General features: G+C 37.8%; 1 protein-coding gene across 1 annotated transcript in view; it reads left to right on the forward strand.

Annotated features, from left to right (window-relative positions):
* Positions 1-22,080, forward strand: part of LARS2 (leucyl-tRNA synthetase 2, mitochondrial) — an 83,079-nt gene that overhangs the window by 48,462 nt on the left and 12,537 nt on the right. Inside the window, exons 12-18 of the mRNA XM_066572070.1 lie at positions 468-751; positions 3,934-4,032; positions 6,853-6,990; positions 15,028-15,131; positions 16,298-16,480; positions 19,008-19,177; positions 20,166-20,243. Of these exons, the coding sequence (XP_066428167.1) occupies positions 468-751; positions 3,934-4,032; positions 6,853-6,990; positions 15,028-15,131; positions 16,298-16,480; positions 19,008-19,177; positions 20,166-20,243 (1,056 nt within the window). The remainder of the gene's footprint in view (positions 1-467; positions 752-3,933; positions 4,033-6,852; positions 6,991-15,027; positions 15,132-16,297; positions 16,481-19,007; positions 19,178-20,165; positions 20,244-22,080) is intronic.

Below are 22,080 nucleotides of genomic sequence, written 5' to 3' on the forward strand. Positions count from 1 at the left end.
CAGGTAGGGTTCAAGTGGTTCAAATGGATGTGAAAGCAAGAATAGAAAAACCTGAAATGAACAGAGGAGAAGGAAAGCAGTTTTCATTTGCATTTCCTCAGTCTCTACCTTATGTTTGTGATAGAATTCTGAAAGTTTTGGCGTATAGCAACTGGTAAAGATATCAGCAGTAAAGTATGCAAATATCTGCCAATAATGGCTGAAGGGGTCTACATTACTCTTTCTCAGCCTTCTTCTATTCAGATCATCAAGAACATAATCCTTTAAGCAAGAAGGCTCAAATGAGCAGCTGGTATGTGAATAGTCTCTTGGATAGCAGGATGTTAACCTGCGGTAAGAGGGAAATTATTATTTTATTTGACTCTCAGAAAACTGACTGGTTTTGTTTGTTCTTGCACTTTCACTGACAGCACCTAAAATTTTTTCTTTCTTTTTCCACATCTCATTTTGTTTTCTTTTTCAATCAGATCACCGGCATGACTCGGCAAGAGGCTTTAAAAGCTATTACTCAGCAGGCCAAAAATAAAAGAATAGGTGGAGACCTAACGAGTGACAAATTGAGAGACTGGTTAATATCTCGACAGCGCTACTGGGGAACGCCCATCCCAATCATTCACTGCCCAGCATGCGGCACTGTCCCTGTGCCTTATGGGGACTTACCTGTGGTGCTGCCCAATGTCACCACCTTCACAGGAAAGGGAGCCTCACCTTTGGAGAGCGCCCCAGAATGGGTGAACTGTTCCTGTCCAAAGTAAGTCAGTGCTGTATTTGCTGGGAGAGATCACTTTGCACCTGCCTGTTCCTTGTGCGCTTTCGCAGAGTGTTGGCGAGTGACTGCTCTGAGACAGGATACTACTCCAAAATAATGTTTCGTTTGACCCAGCACAGGGATTTTTTTTCTTATACACTCTCTAAAACACCTTTTTTTGCAACACTCAATGCCTCCTGCTGTTTTTTTATAAACAGGGATTTTTTTCTTTTACACTCTCTAAAACTTCTTTTTTTTTGCAACACTCAATGCCTACTGCTCTTTTTTCGTAAACAAGTTAAAACAAAACTCACTGGTTTTAAGTTAAAGGAGAGAAAAAAAGGAAAAACAGAATAATTTTCTGCGTTTTCCATTTCTTAACAGTATTTATCACTTCATTTATTACAGTTATTTTAATTGTCTTTCATCAGTGTTCATATAAAGCTTATAATGATTACTGAATTAGTCCTCTTGTTAAGGAAACTAACATTGTCTTTATTTTCTTGTAAAAGTCAACAATAAAGTCTTCCCTCAGCTATATCAGTCTTTATCATGAAGGTGTACCTTACGGATAGCATGTAATTCAGATTTGAAAGTAAATCCTGTTGTCACTGTAATCCTTTTTGTTTGTAGTCCATCTGTTCAAGAAAAAAAAAGAAAAAGAAAAAAGTCTAATTGATGTAGTGAGAGATATGTTGTAAAAATCAGTTGTGTAATCTTGAGGACTGCATAGATACTCTGTACACTGAAGTTTGCCTATAGGTTCTGTGGGAGGAACTGGTAGAACATAAAGTATCCCTGAGAAGTTTTTCATCAGCAGTGCAATGCATTGCTGCTCTTAGTAGCCTGACCAAACTAATGTGAAGCATGTTGTCAGGCTGCCAGGTAGGGAAATCAGACATATAAATGGCAATAGGGCTCTCACTGATAATTCAGCAGATTTATAACATCTAATTTTTTTTTTTTAATATCAGCAGTTCCATGGTTCTCTGGCAACATGTATTTTAAACTTCGTTGATAACATGTAATTTTTTGTAAAACAGACCTTTACTCCCATGTTTCTGCATAGAAAATTTCCTCTCAGATGTGCCTATTGAAATTGCACATAGTAGTGTATTTTAAAGTGTGAAGCCTTACTGAATAAAATCCACAGGTTTAGTAAAAGCCCCAGAAATGCCTTGGTCTACAATTCCTAATTTCAACTGAAAAATTTTCCTGTTGTCACTGAAAGTCACTATGTGCACTCTTGGCTTCCCCTACAACCTTAGTTAAAAATTATTTTGTTGTTTACCAGACAATAACACACTTTTGATGTATAGCAAATCCTTATGATTTCTGGATAGTTATTGTGGCTGCTCTGCATAGAAGTTAATCGAAGGCATTTATTTAGTTTGTTTCAGAAATAAAGTCACACAGGATTAGTTTCTTAGCCTAAAAGGTAGTAGCTTATTGAAATTAACTTTTTAAATTCTCATCTTTGTCTTCCTAATTTTCACCTTTTTGACAGCTATCATCAGTATTGCTCATCCATGTCTGCTACAGTTTCAAATCATTTGAACTATTACTACTGTGTGGTCATCCTTGCCTTTTTGTTGCTCCAAGAAGTGACATCATCCCTTCCTTTAGTTCTTCTCTCCAGTAATAGGGTTTTTTATTAGTTTCATTTAATATCTGTAATTAGTAAGGAAAGCCAGATGGAAAGATACAAAAGTCTGAGTATTTGGGTGACAATAATGTTAACAGTCATAAATGAGAGGAGATGCCCAAGTTATTCTTTGTTATACAAGTCCAGTAATTGTGTTAGTTGTCTGAAGATTGTCTAATGACATTACAGTATTGCGCCTGTAATCACAGTATTGATATAAATTGTATAAACTCTGAAAGATGCCCATGCTGTCTCTGTGTTAGTGAGCCATGTCCATTTAGAGCACAGAGGCATGAAGCAGATGTAATTAGGGTTCAATGACTGTAAAGTATTCTTACTTTTGACAGAAAAGCCATTCTTTTACATTGGCTGAGTCTTTGTTTATGTGTGCAATTTTAAAAAATTATTTTTCTACACTAAAAAGCAGTTAGAAGTGAAACTCCTTTATTACATTATTCTCAATTGAAGAAAAACTTGCATGTAGAGGAGGACCAGGTACAGAGACAGAAGGAAGGAAAATGTTAAGGGGTGATGTTCTTGTAAACTTGCCTTGGCAAGCCAAGCTGAAGTATCAGGCAGACAAGCAGAGATACATGTTGCAGCTCACTCATCAAGACTGATCAGAGACTAAATATGCAGTTAGTAAATATGAAATAGCCAGTCCCCGTTCATTATGTGTACTTACTACTACTATATACATGCATTTACTTGCAGTTATTAACTTTGTACATTTCTTACATATAATCAGTGTCATTTATGTACAAAAGTGTCACAGATTGCAAAGTTTCATTGACTTCAGAATAACCCCATTGTTTTAATAGTAAGAGTTTTAAGAGGGATCATTTACAACAAATGGAAGTTTATTAAATGTGATTATTGGCTCCTACAAACAACAAATATTCAAGGAGAAATTAACAGAAAGTAACCTGAGCTCCTAAAATCTATTTTGAAACTGTTCCTTAGGGCTGCCAATATAATTACAAGCAAAAATCAATTTGCTGTAATCACAAATTAAAATAGTGCTACAAGGTCTAGAAGAGATTTGATCTCAGTGAAAGCTGAAATCAAACTAAGTTAATTTTTTCTAGAGATAATAAATGGAATCTGCAAAGACCATTTTGTACAGACAATCAGTGAGAGGCAACCACCTGACCTTTCTGCTAAATCTGCTGGTACCTAATGACCGTGATCTATATTCAGTACCCATTAACTTGATGGCAAAGTATGCTTGTCTGTGCTTTGTAGCTTTTAAAATGGCAATTCTAAAAAATTCCAAGATTGAGAGGGCTGTCCAGTACAGTGCCATCTTCTGCTGTTGCTGGATATGATGGCTGCTCAGGCTTGCTTTTGCTATGTTTTGGGAGGGAGAGGGAAGAAATCAGTCCTGTTACTGTTGTTGGACTTTTTCTGAACATGTCACTCTTCAGACTGCTCAGTTTTCAATCTAAATGTCTTTATGGCCACTCTGTCCATGTTTGTTTGGGTTTTTTTTCCAAGCTTGTCACTTATCTAAAAGAAGCTTTTCTCCCCTCTTGCTCAGGTGCAAGGCAGCAGCACGGCGAGAAGTTGATACCATGGATACTTTTGTTGATTCTGCTTGGTACTACCTGAGGTACACTGACCCTCACAACACTGACAGGTGAGAGCTGCAGGCACAGGGCCACTGGGGGCAAGCCTGCTGCACAGAACACAAGGGAACAAAGAGACCACACACTCAGGTGCTTCCAGCTTCTAGCTTCAGTCTGCTGGCAGGGTAAATCCCTGCACTGCCCTCATTATGTGCCTACCCTTTGGGCCTGAGCACGGCACAGGGTTGGTGGTGTGGTTTAATCTCAGCTGGCATTTAAGTACCACTCCCCACACACACCCTGTGGGCTAGGGAGGACAGTTAGGAGGAGGAAAAAAAAAAAAGTAAAAATCATGGCTTGGATAAGAACAGTTTAATAACTAAAAGAAAGTATAATAATAATTCTAATAAAAAAGAGAGGGAGAAAGAGAGAGAGAAAACCCAAGAAAAATAAGTGATGCACTATATAATTGCTCACCATCTGCTGACTGCTGCCCAGCCCATCCCTTAGCAGCAATTGGCATCTCCCAGCCAACTCCCCCAGTTTATCCACTGGGCATGACAGTCCATGGTATGGAATATCCCTTTGGCCAGTGTGGGTCAGCCTTCCTGGCTGTGCTTCCTCCCAGCTTCTTTGTACATGTGCTCTCTGGCAGAGCAGGAGACCAAGAAGTGCTTGGCTTACAGTACACACTGCTCAGCAACAACCAGAACATCTGTGTGTTATCAACATTATTCTCATACTGAATGCAAAGCACAGCACAGCACTGTACCAGTTATTCAGAAGAAAAAGAACTCTATCACAGCTAAAACCAGGACAATATCTGGAGCTGGTCTAAAAATGTGGTATCTGATTGCTCCTGTGTCAGGAGATCTAGAAGAGCAGGATGTGTAAGCACAAGTGTGTAAGCACAGGAACTACAGGGCAAGGAGCAGAAATTTGCATGAGTGGGAATTATGAGGCAGGGCTCAGAGAAAATGTTCAGCTGAGGAGCTGAAGTTCCTTAGTGGGTTGTGCCATCAGGAATGACAGCCTGCCATGACTCTGAGCGTGGTAAATTGCATGGAGTGTACCCTCCCTGGCAATGCACTGAGGAGTTCAGTGTGTGGACAGGCAGTGCTGTTCCCCTGGTAAGAAGAGGAATAGTCCTGTTTAATATGCAGCTGCCAAGCCTGGAACTTCCCTTCTCTCCTTTTAAATTCTGGTGTCTCTTGCCATTTCTTTGCGTGCAGACCTCAAGTGAAGAGGTATCACAGCAATGTCCTGCTGTGTCAGCACTTCCACTGCATGCATTATTAATGAAAGGAGATTTTTCATGTGCTATGGACTAGTGCCTGCAGCATGGAGAGTGTGGGAAGACAGATGTAGTTATTAAGGTGTTTTTCTGCTTCATAGTGTGGCTCTAGTAGCACTGCTTGATAGCACTTTTTTTCCCAAAGAGGAATTAGTGCAACATCCCTACTATGCAGTCTGAGGAGGACAGGAAGAATGACATTTTAAAACATTGATACCACATGATGGGCTGTTTGGGCATGTATTTATTTATTGTGCAGAGCAATGTCTGGAAGCATACTGCATATACTCAGTGACTTAGTATTGCTGGGCCAATTTTTTTTTTTGTATTGGCAGCACTAGTTTGGTTAAACTAGAGAAAAATCTTCTATGAACTCTTTTATTTCATGCCAGTTTTAATTATTTTCTAGTGATAGCATGAATATATTACTGCTATTACTGAGTTAGCTAGATTGCTTCCTCTCCATTACAGTTGAAGTATTTTTTGTGTGTGGGCAAGAGGGACTTTTCCAGAAGTTGAAGAATAAATAGTCAGATGTAACATCCAACTGTCAAAGTAACAGCTTAGTGTAGTCTAATCTGTTTTACACTGAAATGAGAACATTTATATGGACTTGTGCACTAAATTGCTGCCTGCATTTGATTTATTTAGTTAGTTCTTTTAACTAAGCTATGCATATGTAAACCCTTCATTTCCATAAACCATATTTCACTGGTCTACCGTTCAGGAGAATTACTCTGTTGATTCTGGAACCCTATGAACAAGTTGGGTTTGATTTGTTCCACCAAAGACATGAATCCCAGATCCATTATTTGCTTCTGAGCTCATCTGTGAGGAAGGAAGTGTTGCTGTAACAAAAATTACAGATGGAATAATCAGACAGACAGACAAAACAAATAAATTTGTTGGAGCGGGGGATTGAAGCCTACATTAGAGAAACACTTCTGTACAAATTTTATTTTGTGGGCCCACTACAGGAGACATGGAAATATGTAATGAGGCAGTAAGCAATGCTGGGAAACCATTCAGGTGACCTCCAACAATATGTAAATATGCTGTAAATGGCAAATTTATTGTCATTTCATCGAGCATCCTTCACTTGGAGTGCTGTGACCCATCTCACTCTACAGAGGGTTCTGCAGCCGTAAACTGCACCATTGCCCCCTAACGGCAGCAATGCAAACCGTCAATTAAAAAAACTGGTTTTAAGTGGTCATGTCTTTTGTCTTTCATTCTAATATATTTGTGTATAAAGCTTGATAAATACTAAAAAATTTAAAGCCAGCCACAGGGTATTTACAAAAAAATCATTTAAAGAGCAGTCAAGCATTTTCATTGCTTTCTCAGGTAATTGCTTGCCTGAAAAATAGGAAAATAATCCTTCTGTGGATCTACATCTCAGCAGAAACTAAATTTTTGTCTATAATAAGCATTTTACTTCTTAAAAAAATAAAAAACATTTGATAGTAAAATGAAAGTTTTATTACATGTGTATTGCTCTCAGTAAACAGTGTTGTCCAGTTAAGGATGATGAGCTACTTTAGTGCTGATCTATCTTTTCAACACTGGATTTTTTCCTACAATTGTGTTTTTTCAGGCCCTTTAATAGTGACTTAGCAGACTACTGGATGCCTGTGGATTTGTACATTGGAGGAAAGGAGCATGCAGTTATGCACTTATTTTATGCAAGGTTCTTCAGCCATTTTTGCCATGATCTAAAGATGACTAAACACAAGTAAGCCTTATTTATTTCTGTTAAAATCCTTCATATTTCATTTGACTCATAAGAGTATTAGTGGACATTGATGTGATGGTGGAACATTACATTGACTAAGCCTCAATTTTCCTGCCTTGTCAGTACTTGGTTTCTCACAGTGAGTTGCACTTCCTGTATATGTTCATACAAAGGTTTTTATTGCATGAGTATTAACTGGCTCAGAGCAAGTGATAAAGTGCTGCTGTAGATTTCCAGCCTGCAAAAGCATGCACAAACGAGTAACTTCAGGCATTCTGTGTAGTGCTATTATTTCAAATTAGCTAACTTCCTACCAGTAATAGCATTAATTTCAGTGGAAGCATGCATATGTAAAAAACAAAGCACTCTTATAAGTCACTGTATAATTAGAGCTGAGCAGTACAAAACACTTCTTGATAGGCAAAAGCAATATATTTATCTCATGCCAATTTATTTTTTATTTAATTAATTTTATATAATTACTTTTAATTATTCTTGTTGATGCTGCTGCTATAGCCTAATTCACTGTTCTGTGTTTTGGTTAGAGGTAAAGTTTGATGGAAGAAAGTGAGTCATCTGTTGTTCTGTTCTTTGTCCTCTTAGAAAGATTCTGAGCTTGACATCCCCATTTCCACTGAAATTCAGCTCTTTTGTACCCTAAAATGCCATCATCAGCTTGGAGAGTACTAGTGGCAGAACAACGAAACTCTGGCCCATGCTCTGTTCTGTTCTCCCATCAGCAGAGATGATGGAATAGATTGAGTCAAAGTGAGTGACCCCATGAGAAGAACTGCTCAGTGATTTCTCAGCTGCAACACATATAAATAAATTCATTCTTTCCAAGTATCCCTTCTAAAATCTTGACATTAAAGAGGAGTCTAAATATACATGTCACTGAACTCACTCAAATACTGTAGTTTTGCTACAAAACTAGAATTGAAGTAGTTGTGAGCCAGAAAAAGATGGACAAGTTACTGCAGCTAGCAGAATGTTTCCCCAAGGTATTTCCTAATTTTGATGAAAATAGGTGATGTGTTTTCATAACTCATTCTTGGCTGGGCAATAGTGTGTAGTGAAAGCTGTGTTTGAAATATTGGATGTAGATGATTGTGTACCTGTTTCACTCTGTTGTCTGCAGCCTGTGTAGCTGCAGCAGGAAGGCTGTTTCTTCTCTCTCAGAGTGGAGCCTGTGTAGCTGCAGCAGGAAGGCTGTTTCTTCTCTCTCAGAGTGGACCTTTCAAAGCAGACCCTTCCTCTCAGAGGTGCTGTGCCTTCAAGCAGAGAATTTTAAAGCTTTCCCTTGCAATCAGTTTTAGGCTTATTAATTCTACGAAAGATTTTACAATCGTAATCCATCAGCCATCTAGTGGAGCTGTAACACACAGCAGCAAAATGTTCTTTTGCTAGTCAAATTCTTCAACCTTCCAAAATTACATTAACCACATTAGTGGCTGAAGTATTGTCAATATAAAGTGAGATTACAGGGCAGGGGAGTTTTTCTTGCAAAGTAAGTGATTTGCTTTGGTGTGCTAGAAAAAAAGGCATGGAAACAGGCCAGCTGGACTAAAAAGGGACCTCCTGTGTGACCTTAAGAAGACCAAAATAAGTGCAAGGAAAGTGAAAGTAAGGATGGGCTACCCCTGGGGGAATGTAGAAGCCTTTACTGGATAGGCAGTGTGGATTATGGAAAGGTCATAGCTCATCGGATACTGAAACTGGTGAAGAATGTGAAGATAGTAAGAAGAGCTTCTGGACATACATTGAAAAGAACAGCAAGGAAGACATTGGCCTGATGGAAAATCCAAGGTCAGTGCTTAGTAGGAAAGTTTGAAGGCAAGAGATGCTGCCCATTGTAGAGGAGGATTGAGTTGGGCTCACTTAAGTAAACCAGACACATACAAGTTTCAGGCATGGAAGACAAGGTGATAGGAGCAGCCACCATGTATTTACCAAGAAGAAATTATGCCCAACTTAATCTGCTTTCTTTCTGTGGTGAGATGATTCCATCTATGGATGAGGAGGGAGCTGTGCATATCTTTTACCATGACTTCAACAGAACATCTGGGGCTGTGCCATCTGTGTGGGGAGGATTACAGCAGAGAAGGGCTTAGGGGTCCTGATGAACAGCAACTTGGATGTGGGTCAGCAGCTGGCATGACAGTATACTCAACTAGCAAAACCATGCCCAGCTTTGGCTATCTCTGCTCATCATTCAGGAACAACTGGAACACTGTGTCTAGTTTTGAGGCACTCACCCCAGTGGGAGGTACACTGTCAGACTAAAGAGGGTCTAGAGGAGGAGCACCACCATAGTCAGGGTTGGAGCATATGACATAACAAGAACAGGCTAAAAGAGTTGAGTGTGTTCCCCATGGAGAGGAGAAGGCCAAGGAGGGAATGTAATTGCTATCTACTGCTACCTAAAGGAGGTTTATAGAGAAGATTGAGCCAGACCCTTCTCAGAGATGTATGGAGAAAGGAAAGGAGTAGCAGTCACAGATTGCAGCAAGGTTCAGCTGGACAGAAGGAGTACAGTTTTGGCAGGGAAGGTGATGAGACTGAAACCATTTGACTTGAGACATTGTGGCATCTCCATCATTGCATATTTTCAAAATGCAGCTGGACAGGGCCCTGAACAACCTGAAGTTAGGTCTGATATGAGAAAAGAGTTGCACCAAATGAATTTCAAAGGTCCCTTCCAATCTGCATTATTCTAAGGACGCTGTGATTCTGTAGCTGCATTACATTGGAATGTGTTTTGTTCACACTCTTGGTGTGACAGAGCAGTAGCACAAAAGCTGTGTAGTCTAGCCTGGTCTAAACGTGGTAGATTGCAGAAGAAAACTCTACCTTCAGTGAAGAAAACTCCTTAAGAAGCACTGACTACATCTAGTGACAATGGCAGAAGAAAATAGAAGTTGCTTTCTGTAGAAGGAGTTTGCAAGACTGTGGAGAATTCCTTTGGGATGGTATACAATGGCAGGAGCTGTTGAAGGTGTGAAGATGTGTTACAGCATTCCCCCAAGGGCTGGGTGTATGAACTGCTTGGGTGTGTGCTTAGATGTGTGCTCAGACTGCAAGATGACTCTAACAAATTCATCATCAAGTGCACAAAATTGTTCACTTGCTTTAGCTCTATGCAAGGTAAAGCATTAGGTGCTTTGAAGCCATGAAGTCAAATTAGGATTTTGGTTTAATATGGAAATCATAACTCCTTTATAAATACTACCATGTATTTTAAGTGTTTTAGTGTTAATCAGAAGCCACTTTTGCTCAGTCTTCTGTTTGAACTGCTCAAGGACTGGTCTGAAAGATCTGAAAAGTATAATTAGAAACAACAGGCTTACTGTTAGGAAGCTCAAAGTCATGATGTCAAAACCCACAGCTCTGAGGGAAAACACTAAAATGTTAAAAAACACTGCCCTCTTGTGCATTTTCAATCTCTCTCTAGTAGCTTAGGTCTTTTTCACTGATTAAATAAATAAAATTGTTATATCTCAGTTTACAAGAGCTGCCACTTTTTAAAGTGTCATCTAGCATCCTTAAAAATGTTTATGATTCCTGCTTATCTGTAGTAGTTTTTCTTTGATATGTTTTCTTGATGGAAATTTTCATTGTTTAGCTCGTATCCTGTCATGTTCAAATCCATTGAAATACTTCTGTGTAGCCTTTAATTATGTATAGTCTTTAATGGCTATTTATATAGTAATGTGGTTGAAAACAGAAATTAAAATTCCTGTAGTTTGGATTTTCAAAGCAATCTTTTCCAAATATGGGGTAATGACTATTACAGAAATGTTACAGGCAACATGCATGAAATAGGCATTTACAGACACACATACCCTCATTGAAAATGCAGTGTTTGTAGACATTTAGAGTTAGAATTTAGAATTGTAAAGGTGTCAGTATAGCTTAAATATCCCCTAAAGATGAGGCATGGTCTTTTATTTTTTAATGCATTGGACTGGAGACGGTGGGAAAGAAATGCTGCTCAATTTCTCAGTAATGACAAGGCAGAATAAGTGGTACCCTCTGGGTATTCATACATGTGATATCAGATTAAGCCCAAATTGATGTCAATTTGTTCTAGCAATCTGGTCTGTAAAATGCATTGGTTCTATAAATAATTCACAAGGCAGCAAGCCCTCCCAGCTGTGACCACTGCTGGGAGAGGGGCCAGGTAGGCAGCTGGGACCAGAAAACTCCTCCTCTGTTCCAGCTTAATCCACCATGGCAGGCGTGTGCTGTCACTCTCTGTTGCACCTGCTCATCTGTGCAAGTACAAGTTACACAGAATTTGGTTCTGTCCTAAACTTCAGTAATCACTTCTGTCTGATGAATAATTGGAAATGGAATCTAGCACATTCTCCCTAAAGAGTTATAAAGCAATAAAAAATTTTTATTGTTGGGGTTAAGTCAGCAGATTTGACTCTGATAGAGGGCAAATCTGCAGAGTGAGAAGGCACTATTTTTCACATAGCTGAGTTACAGAATAAAAGATCTGTGTGTGACAGAAATAGCTTATTCTGTGAAGGAACAATGCGACAGCTTCTCTGCATTCATTTAGGACCTTATCTCTAGTGCTGATTTTAAGCAAAAGCTCTCAGTTGTTAACTGTGTGGAATCTTGAACATTCAATATTGTTTTATCTTTTTTTTTTTTTCCTAAAATTATCGGTTTCCAAATCCTTCATCACCTCCACAAGGTTTTACAGCTGTATCTAGCAGCAGGTTTCACAGCCCCCTGAACTCAGCCAATAGTGACTGATCTAATCTTGTCTTCACTCCAGGGCACAGCACTCAGGCTCTCTCATCCTGTCTAAAGGTGCAGGGTGCAAATACATGCAGCGAGCTCCTTTGCTAGGGCTATCCTTTCTCCTAAATTCACTATTTTATCACTGTTGCAGGCTCCACAGAGTTCTTCCAGCCAGGTCATTTGTACTAGGATTGAAAGTCCTGCTGGTCACCCTGCACAGAACAAAGCAAAGTGCATGAGAACATGGCCCTGAACAGGAATTCCTGATCTGTCTGCCGTGCTTGCCTTACCATCCATTGCATGGTCCTACATAGAGAGATGGGTCTCTCATAGAGATGAACCTGTGTATGAACATTAGAGAAAGGAAAAGATGGGTTACAGACTTCATGGCTAGCACAGCTGATCCTTCTCAGAGGTGTCAGGCACACTTTGCAGATGGAATGTACAACATGATCAAAAGCCTCAGTGCAGATACTCCAGCATGAGCACAAACAAACTTCACAGGCAGGTGAAAGCCTGTCCCATTCCATTATATCTACGGTCTGAAACATGAACAAGCATTCAGAGGAACTCCAGACTCTTCTTCTGTGCCAGAAATGTCACTGTGTCTCAAAGTGGCTTAATTTCATTATTCTTGGTGTTTTGGATCAGGAGGTATTTATGATGCCATGACCATGGGTGCTGCAGTATTGAGGTCAGAATTGCATCACCCCTGCTGTGCTGCAGCCCCTTGGCAGTTCCCTTACGGCCAAGAAGTGCATCCCTGCCTTTGAAGGGGCTTGTTTGAGGCGTGCAGTTTTATTAACACGAATTCAAGTGTAACTCTGCATGTGAACATGAGAGGGAGCCACCACAACACCGCCAAAATCACTAAACACAATTTGGTTTAGAGCCCCGTGTTTAGCAGATGGGCTCTGGCTTTCTCCTTTTGGGCATGTCTCCATACTCCTGCGGTTTCCCACAAGGGACACATGGTTGGGGTTTTTTTCCCCATACTTGGTAATGTATTTTGTATTGCATTTTTGTAGCTTCTGTCAGCATAAACAAAAATAAGAAATGCTTGTTCCTGCATTCAGTTTTTAGTAACTTGGCGTATGATCTGAACTAACTCTTTGTCATTAAAAATAAGTGTTCCTTGAAAAATCACTTCCAGTGGAGAGCCCTATCTGATTTGGATGATCTGGCTACCTCATTAGCTTTACTTTAGATAGCAGGAAGTGTAGCTATTTTAATAACTGTTTGAGATCTTAAACAGACTGAAGTACTGAATGATAGGGCGGGAATTTTTTTTTTTCTTGTGGTGTTATGTCTCTAGATTGTAGAGACAGAAGAAATGTATCATAAACTGTTTTATCCTGAAGCATTTTCCCACCATTGTTGTTGATAGGGTTACAAAGTTTTTGTTCCTAATTTTTACCTTCTACTTCATTTGGATAATTTATAATAATATTTTGTCATTTTTGATTATTTTTGCATCCTATATTTGAAATAGTTTTTCAAAGATTTTTCATCAGCCTCTGAAGTATCATCTACAAAATATTTATAGAGATGCTTGAGTTGCTCTTAGCTAACATTGTTGCTAAAACCAGGTGGTGTGGCAGAGACTCACACTTCTTTGTGACTGAGTGATACATCAATATGTGCCAGTACTTGCACAATATTTATAAGTATAAAAAATATGCAAGGAAGGAAGCTCATGTTCAAACTTGAGCATGTTTAAGATAAAATATGAAGCCTGTCACTTTCTCTCCCAGTTTATAGTTTTGTTTTCAAATATCTTCTTACTTCAGAGTCATCAGAAGTGTTTAAGGACTAGTACTTGGAATATACCTGCTTTAATATGATAGAAACATGCCTAATTGTTCTATAATTTAATAATACTTTAATTATTTTATTAAATTACTTCATTTTAAATTGTGAGATAAATTTTCATGTAATTTATATTTCTTAATAATTTAAAATATTATATTAACTCCTCTCCTTAATGGTGAATCATGGTTTGGATTATGACTTTTTTGTACACGTGAAATAAAATGTGGAAATCTGGTTTTACTACTGCTTTTTTAGATGGGTATACTCTGGCTTTTTAAAAGTTAATAGAAATACTGCATCATTTTACATAAGTTGTTTTGTACATATTTGAGGTTTCATTAGGTAAAAAGTGTAGAAAATTCAGATTGTTTAATGTTGCACACACATGTCAGCATTAGGAGGTACGAGTCAGTATTAACCAGCACTGATGATCATGTCCTCCAAAATAATGGTCACTGATGTCCCTGTGTTGGAGGGTCCCATGAGAAGGCTTCCAGACTATGTGCTTTCTGGGACTGGCTCCATACCTCCTTCCCTGGCCCCTGCTGTTCTTAAAGCTGTGTTAGAACTGCCTTACTTTCCTGTTCTACTGAGTGGGAGCCAAAAGCTTTACAGATTAATTTTGTTGCCTTTTTTTTCCAGTGAAAACAGTGACAGAACTGTGACTGAATGCATTAGAAATGCAAGATCATTAAAGGAGGGGGCCACAATAGTGTGTCAACCAGAGCAGTGTTTACTTGGAGTTTATTTCTTGCTGAGTGCACTACTGCCTTTCAAGGCTCTTCTTAGCCGTGTCTTATACTCATTTCATGGGAGTTTACTCTCACTGATACAAATTTTGCTAGAAAAGTAAGGTGCTAAAAAATTGATGCACTGAGATATGAACTTTTCAGCATTGCTCTTTTTCTAGTACACTTTTTCATACAGTCAGGTCTTCCTGCCTAGTTCTGCAAAGGGCCAAGGCATGTGGGTGCTTATGTTAGAGAAACATCTTTCTGTTCTTTCTATCTGTTTATAGAAAGAAATGTGCAACAGCATTTTGATTTGTTCAAAATCCTGTGCTCCTCAGAGAGAAGCTAGAACTAAATATTTGTAAGACAGTGAGGCCAGGTACTTGAACACTTTCACGCAAGAGATTTAGCTTGAAGTTAGGGAAATTGTACTGTTGTACAAGAAACTTCTGTGTGTTATCCATATGCTAATTTGAAAAGTGATGTTAGAATAACTTAGTACTAAATTAGGGTACAAGAATGTGAGCAGAATGCAAATAAATACTTAGACTTGCCAGCCACCATTAATCAATGCACAAAGTACTCTTTCTAAGGTGACAACTATTTATGTATAGTCAACTTGAAATTCTTGTTTCGTTAAAAAATTGTGCCTGATTGGCTCAACACCTGAGGCTTATCATAAAGTATGCTTTTGACAGCTCTTTTCAACAGAGCAATTTCTTTTTCCTTCCATCCTTAGGGAACCTTTCCATAAGCTCTTGGTTCAAGGTCTTATCAAGAATCAGACATTCAGACTAACAACAACAGGCCAGTGTTTGAAGAGAGAGGAGGTTGATCTCACTGGTAAGAGAAACTGCATGGGAAAATCAGCATAGATGCATCCCTAAAGCCAGGGACTGCTTCAGTGCTGGGAAAATTTGGAAGAGAAAATGAATCTAATATTTAAACTGGAGAGCAACTTCTGTGAGTTTTGGATTTACACATACTGCTGAGTACACAGAGATCCTACTAATACAGCAGCTTGTAATTGCATCCAAACATAGAAATAGTGCTGTGGTATTATTTTGGCTCCAGTGTAGTCCAAAAGATCAAAAGTCAGTTTTGTCAAGACAGTGCTCAGCAGCCTGCTGAATGGAGCCAGTTAGGCCCAGCAAACAGACAACCTACAAAAACATTACAGCAAAACTAACACAGGTGCAGGTACATTCAGTAGATATTAGGAATGTAAAACCTTTAGGAAACAGTGCTCATTCTCAAGTTCTTTGCAGAGCCTTCATTGCATAAGCTGGACCAGTCATTGCTATGGCACCTGTAGCAACAAAAATGGTTTGGTCATATTTGCCTCACTTAAGTATTCCTCTCATACATCCTTGTTTTCACTGGATACAAACCCTGTAAGACAGTTAAAAATCAACCCACCAATCCACCCTCTTAAGTTTTGCCACTCTCTGCTACCCTATTTTCTTCTAGAAAAGATTGGGGTTTTTTAGCAGAGGGTTTTACACAGTTGCACCTTTTTTTAGTGTGAATGCCCCACTCTGTCCCTAAATTCATGCAAGAGAAAACACACTCTTTTCAGGATAACTTACTGCAATTGGAACCTATAACTCTGGTATTTGCAAAAGCTAAGTGCAGGTCAGAATTGTATCAAATCAGTACACCTATCTATGAAGTTTTAAATGTCATCGTCATAAAAAAGTTTAAATATCAGGAGCTGTCAAGGCAGCACTTAGGATGCATGCCAGATACAGCTTCCAAGTGGTAGGAGACTTTTTATCATGATGTGATAGAAGCTTTAGGATATTACTGGTGTTCAAAACATTAACACAAGAAAAAATTGGGAGGGAAAAGAGTGTTTGGAATGGGTGGTATTCTTCTTTAAGCTGTTTTGGAAAAAAAAAACCCAAAACGCTAGCAACAGTTTCTTCTCATGCTTAGGGAACAAAATTAATTGCTGTTACAAGTGAGCAAAATTTGTTTCAGTGGTTTTTTTATGTCTTAATATTTAGGAAGTGAACCAGTCCACCTAAAAACTGGTGAGAAGCTCCAAGTTGCATGGGAAAAAATGAGCAAATCTAAGTACAATGGAATAGACCCTGAGGAAATAGTGAAAGAGTATGGCATTGACACCCTGCGCCTTTACATCCTGTTTGCTGCTCCTCCAGAACAAGACATTTTGTGGGATGCTAAAAGTAAGTCAGATTGTTTTCTGTAGTTTGTTTTCTTGTGGGTTTGTTTCTTTTTTCTCAAATAGTATATTTTAAACACAAAATTAATACAGTTCTTCATGCCCAAGTTTTGGAAAAAATGAATCAAAAAAGTATCATAAACAGGTTTTATTGTTTGTTTCTTTTAAAGGAGAGAGAGTCACAAAGCTGTCACTGGGGCAAACTTACAAGATTATTACAAGCAGCTTACCTCTTATAAGCTAAAAGCACATAAGAAAACTACTTCTTAAGTTTTATTTTCTTCTGAAAACTTGGACCTCATTATCTTTTTTTTAGTTAGCAATAATTGATTAACTGAAAATTATTTTTCTTTATAATCTGTTGTTTTTTTTCTAATCATATCAGATCAGAAATGCAACTATACAATATTATACAATATATAATGCACATGCAATGGCTTTTGTAAGCTGGACTATGAAATAGTTCTCAGAAAGAATCTCATTAGAAGATAATCAGAGTTCCTAGTAATTAATATTTCTAGATACGACATTTTTATGAGCTTACTTCTTGAATAAGTTAAGAATTACCCTCCTGTGCATTTATTTACTCCTGTCATGCAATTCCTCATACTGAAAGGTCTTAATTTCTTTTATCTACTGTGGTTCATACATTTTAATGTAGTCTTATATATTCATTTACATTTCACCTTCCTGTTGCATAAGGCTTAATAAAACACTCCATTCCTGGTTTCAAAAAGTGTAGTTCTTCATTCTTTCACATGTTAAGTTCTTGCCACTTAGTTCAGCCTGCACTAAACTTTATTTCATTTGTGTCTGTCATGCTTTATATTCATTTGTGTTCCTTTATATATTGTTGCACTATTGTATGTACTGGAGGAGTGGGCTTTGTGAGTTCTCAGCTGGCTTTCTGTCACCACCTAATCACAACACTAGAGAGCTAGGCATTTGAAAAGGTCTCTTAAAAAAATTAGTCGCTTAGAATTGAGCCTTAACAGCTGCATCCCAAACACTACACAGGTACACAATTCCCTCTGAGGCAGCTAATTTGGTGATGCACAAACTTTTTGCTGTATTTTCTGATCTTGAAAATGGAATAATTGAATTACTGTGAGGATAGTGTGTACCAAATCTGAGTTGCAAAGTATATGAGAGCTTGGTGATTAAACATTTTTGTAAGAAAGCTATGATAGTTATATATAGTTAATATATAGTTATAATGCTAGCAAAAATGTATTTAGTCATTCAAGCCAACCTGTTTACCACTTGAGAAGTACAAAGGAAGATTTTGGCATCATCTCATGTTAAAAATATTGGAAAATGTGAACAAAAGGAAATTTTAGCTGCCTAAAGATATTTCCTGGGGAGAAGAAAACAGAAAGTTAGGTGAAATGCATCTCTTAGATATCTCTACGCTTTGTTCTGAATTTATTGTGATAACAACATGATGATAACAACATTATGAATGTTTAAATTAAAGAAATTAAGCAGTTTCTCTTGGGTTTGACCTTGGGCTGGATGTCAGGTGCCCACCAAGCTGCTCTGTCACTCCTTGCTTTTCAGTTGGATAGGGGGAGAAAAGTACAACAAAAGGCTCATGGGTTGAGGTAAGGGCAAGGAGATGACTCAGCATTTGCCATCAAGGACAAAACAGACTTGACTGAGAAATTAATTTAATGTAATGCTAGTTAAAATGAGAGTAATGAGAAGTAAAATCAAATTTACACCTTCCCTTTATCCCTCCCTTTTTCCTGGGCTCAACTGGCTCTGTCAGACATGGAGGAAGCTCCTAGAAGCTTCCCAGAGAAGTCATCCTTGTAGCATCTCCCTACCAAAACTTTACCATGCAAAGCCATCACAGGAAATTTTTTCATTCAGAGAATGTTAAATAGTGGTTCTCAGTTGTCATGATCCTTCTCTCCTCTGGATGGGATAGCCTTTGCATGATTGCCCTTCAGACTAAATTCCTTGTCCTCTCAGTGGTGGACATCAACGCAGGGCTCATGTCATTCTCTCCTGTGGTGTGAGTATGGTGAGCTTGTAGTCATTAGCACAATAGCATCTCTAGCCACAAAAGTACACATACTTGCTAAAATCAAATCTGAAAAGAAACTTCTCAATTTGAAAATATATGTGTATGCATACTTGTGTATATGTTTGTATTCTGCCATGAGTTCAAAAAATTAGAGCATATACAACTCCTTTGTGGAGTCATTAAAACAGATGAGCATTCTAGCATTGACATAATATTGGGTTATTTTACAGATTTTAGTAAATATTCTATGCTGTACTCTTGCTATATATATATCTGTTTTAAAGTCATTGCAGAAAAATACTTACTGATTTTTTTTTCCATTAAAGCAACTCAGCATTATTTGTAAAGACATTTTTAATTGCATTGATGTCTTTCATTTAAAATAGAGAGTTTCTTAAAAAAATGCTTATCTCCAATGTTCTGTTCCTGCTTTTCTTTCAAGTTTTGAATTCTTTTCTTGTAACTGACATTTGATTCTGAAATCTTTCATTAATCTCAGCTGATGCCATGCCCGGCGTTCAGAGATGGCAGATGCGCCTCTGGGCACTTGTAACCAAACTTATTGAAGCAAGGACTTCAGGAACCATGCCCAATCCTGAGCTTCTGAATAAGAAAGAGAAGGCTGAAGCCAGAAAGATCTGGGAGCAGAAGAATCTGGTGATTTCTGAGGTTAAAAGAAACACTTACATAGTTTCTAAATTACTAAATAAGTTGCTTCTTACGCTAAAACCATATGTTTGACTTACAGAGCCAAAAGCTTTTTCCCCAGATGAGTAGCTAATTTTTTTAAGTGAATTATTGTCTATGTAAATAATTTTGTCTACCTACAAATTTTGTGGGGCAGAACTTATTTAAAGGATGTATGCCTCATTTAAGGAATGAAATGTTATGACATCAAAATTTTATCAATCTGGGATTCAAGTAACTCCAAGTAATAAAACCATAGGTGAGTTCTGTAGGTTACCCTAACAAAAGCTTTGGTCTGTTTGCTTCATATCTCATTATCATGCCTGCTGTTTCATATAGAATGAAAAAAGCCACAAGTGAATATATATTAGCATAGCCTTGGAAGAAATACTGAAGTGGTTGTTCATCTCTTGTTATGTGTTGTCTCCTGCTGTGATTGGTATCAATTCAGTTATACAAGACTCAGAAGGAAACATAAATACCTACAAAATTAACTTCAAGCAATTTTCTGTGGATAAAAACTTTTGCCAGTTTAAACCGTGCTGTGAGGGATATTCTAGATCATTTAACAGACTTTATAATTCTAATCTTGTAATCTATGAACAAGTTTTCACCAGTATAAATGGATTTATAAGAGAGAAGGCCTCTTGAAGGGGCAAAGGGAAGACATTTTATTAAAGGAAATAAAGGGTGACTAATGCACATTTTTCATTGATTGAAACATTTTAAATCCTGAAACAGAAGGGAAGCTAATCAGTGGAATTTTTATATGATTGTTATTTTCCCCTCCACACCTGTGATTGCACATATGATGTTTTTACATACCAAAGTGATTTTCGTATAAGAGGTTAAGATGCACATATTTCACAAATTGAAATTGATTACCAGTAATTGTTTTCTATTTAAAAACCCAGTATTCTGAGTTTGAAAATTTTAAGTAATTAATGACAGACCTTTTCTTCTAATATAGGTAACCGAGTACTTCACAAAGGATCATTTGTTCAATGCAGCTATTTCCCGATTGATGAGCCTCACAAATGTACTCCATGTAAGTATGTGATATTAATGAAGGTATTTTTCTCTCAGACACTGCTCCTGTCAGTCTTTCTACCAGGCAGGAACTGCCTGAACTATAGGTTTAGCTTTCTGTAAGTCATTAACTTCATAACCAGTATTACTGAGTTAAGAGCCTTGTTGAGTTACCCTCAGTTCAAAAGCATGTTCTGGTATCACTGTAACCCTGAAATATAAACAGTTTTGCAGGAGGAGCTTGATGGTATTAGATCAGATTAGACCAGATTCTGATGTTTATGTCTGCATCCTGTAATTTGAAGAGGATGCATTTTGTTTAGTTCTATTCTTTGTTCTCTTGATTTTAGCCAAGTTACATAGGTAGCTAGGTATAGTAGTACATTATAGAATTACCAAACATTCTGATTTTAAAAGGGTTATTCTTTGCAAGGAAATACACACACAGTCAGTCCTCAAAGACAGCTTACACTGCTGAACTTAAGTTTTAAGATTTTTAATTTAGATTATGTTGTTTATCAGCCAGTGGTGATAGATGAAATATAATAAACTATTATGATTAATTTTTTTACTACTCTTAGATCTGGTTGAGCAATCCTTCAGGCATATAATGGTAACCTGATATAGACCAGAAATTAAATATAATTTTGAAAGCTTTAGCTTCTTTATTGAAATACCATTTTATACATTATGGATTCCAAGGTGCTTATTAGCAAAATCAAGGAACTTAACAAAAAGTTAAGTACATTGTGCACAGGTGCTGTACTGAAACAACTTAAGTCTGGCATCCTGTATGGTGTTGGGAAGGTAACACACAGTTCTTTAACTCAATGACTCATAGGCATTTGGGGCTAATGGTTGGTGGAATTAATGTTAAAAAAGAAAAAATTCAGGGTCCTACAGACAGCCAGACAGTTGAACACTGATGTATTTCTTGAGCAAAGAAGACAGTGCAGTATCTTCAAAGAATAAGTTTCCACATAGCATGCTGACACTTCCTCTTTTGCTCCCAGTTAAAAGGAGGAAGTGGAGAGGTGGGCAAGGATTAAACATTGAAAGTGGGTAGTAGTTGCTAAAACTTACTCAAATATAGTTTGCACTACAAGTGATAAGATGCCCTCTGACAACATTTGCGGTCAAGCAAATCACTGGTTTTGGACAATTTTCTAGTTGATGGAATGGGTTTTCATCACATCAAATAATTCTTGTAAGTTGATGTGTATTGACATTTTTTGTGCTGTTTCATTAGAGAGATAGATTACAAAATAAATGCATCAGCTGAATTTGCCATGCAGTGTAATCTCTTAGGCAAAGAAATAGTTCATCTGATTACTTTTAGTGCTGTGTCTTTTAAGTTTTCTGTAAGTTAATTTAAATGGGGAAATGAAGTTCAAATTTTGTCAGTCAAGTCACCTTTTGCCAGAAATTGAACATTTTCTATACTAAAGAAGCCAAACACTTTACTAAAATAATGAGAACATAAAACTGTAAAAGACTTAGCTGGGCCTTTCATTCCCAAAGCTTCCTTCAGCTCTAAAACCTCACTTTGTCACTAAATTCAGCTTTACTGAAGCCACTCTATGATCCTGTAGAATGGAACCTTGTCCCAACAGAATCTATGTTGCATTCAGCACTGTTTGGCTGTTATATACAAGTGTTTCACCTCTTCTCAGATAGCTCTGGTTTTGCCTAAGATTGCACTTCTAGAAAAGGCAGCACTAAAAATGATTTTGTGGGCCACTCTTGTCCCCATGAATGTGTGTTCAGAGTTCGGTGCTAGAGCAGATCCCCAAGGGTCTTCATCAGCCTCTTCAGGATCAGCTTCTAAGTGTTAGAGAGGGTTGTGATTTTAATTC

Source organism: Molothrus aeneus, chromosome 1 (genome assembly GCF_037042795.1).
Source record: "Molothrus aeneus isolate 106 chromosome 1, BPBGC_Maene_1.0, whole genome shotgun sequence".
NCBI classification, from domain to species: Eukaryota; Metazoa; Chordata; class Aves; order Passeriformes; family Icteridae; genus Molothrus; species Molothrus aeneus.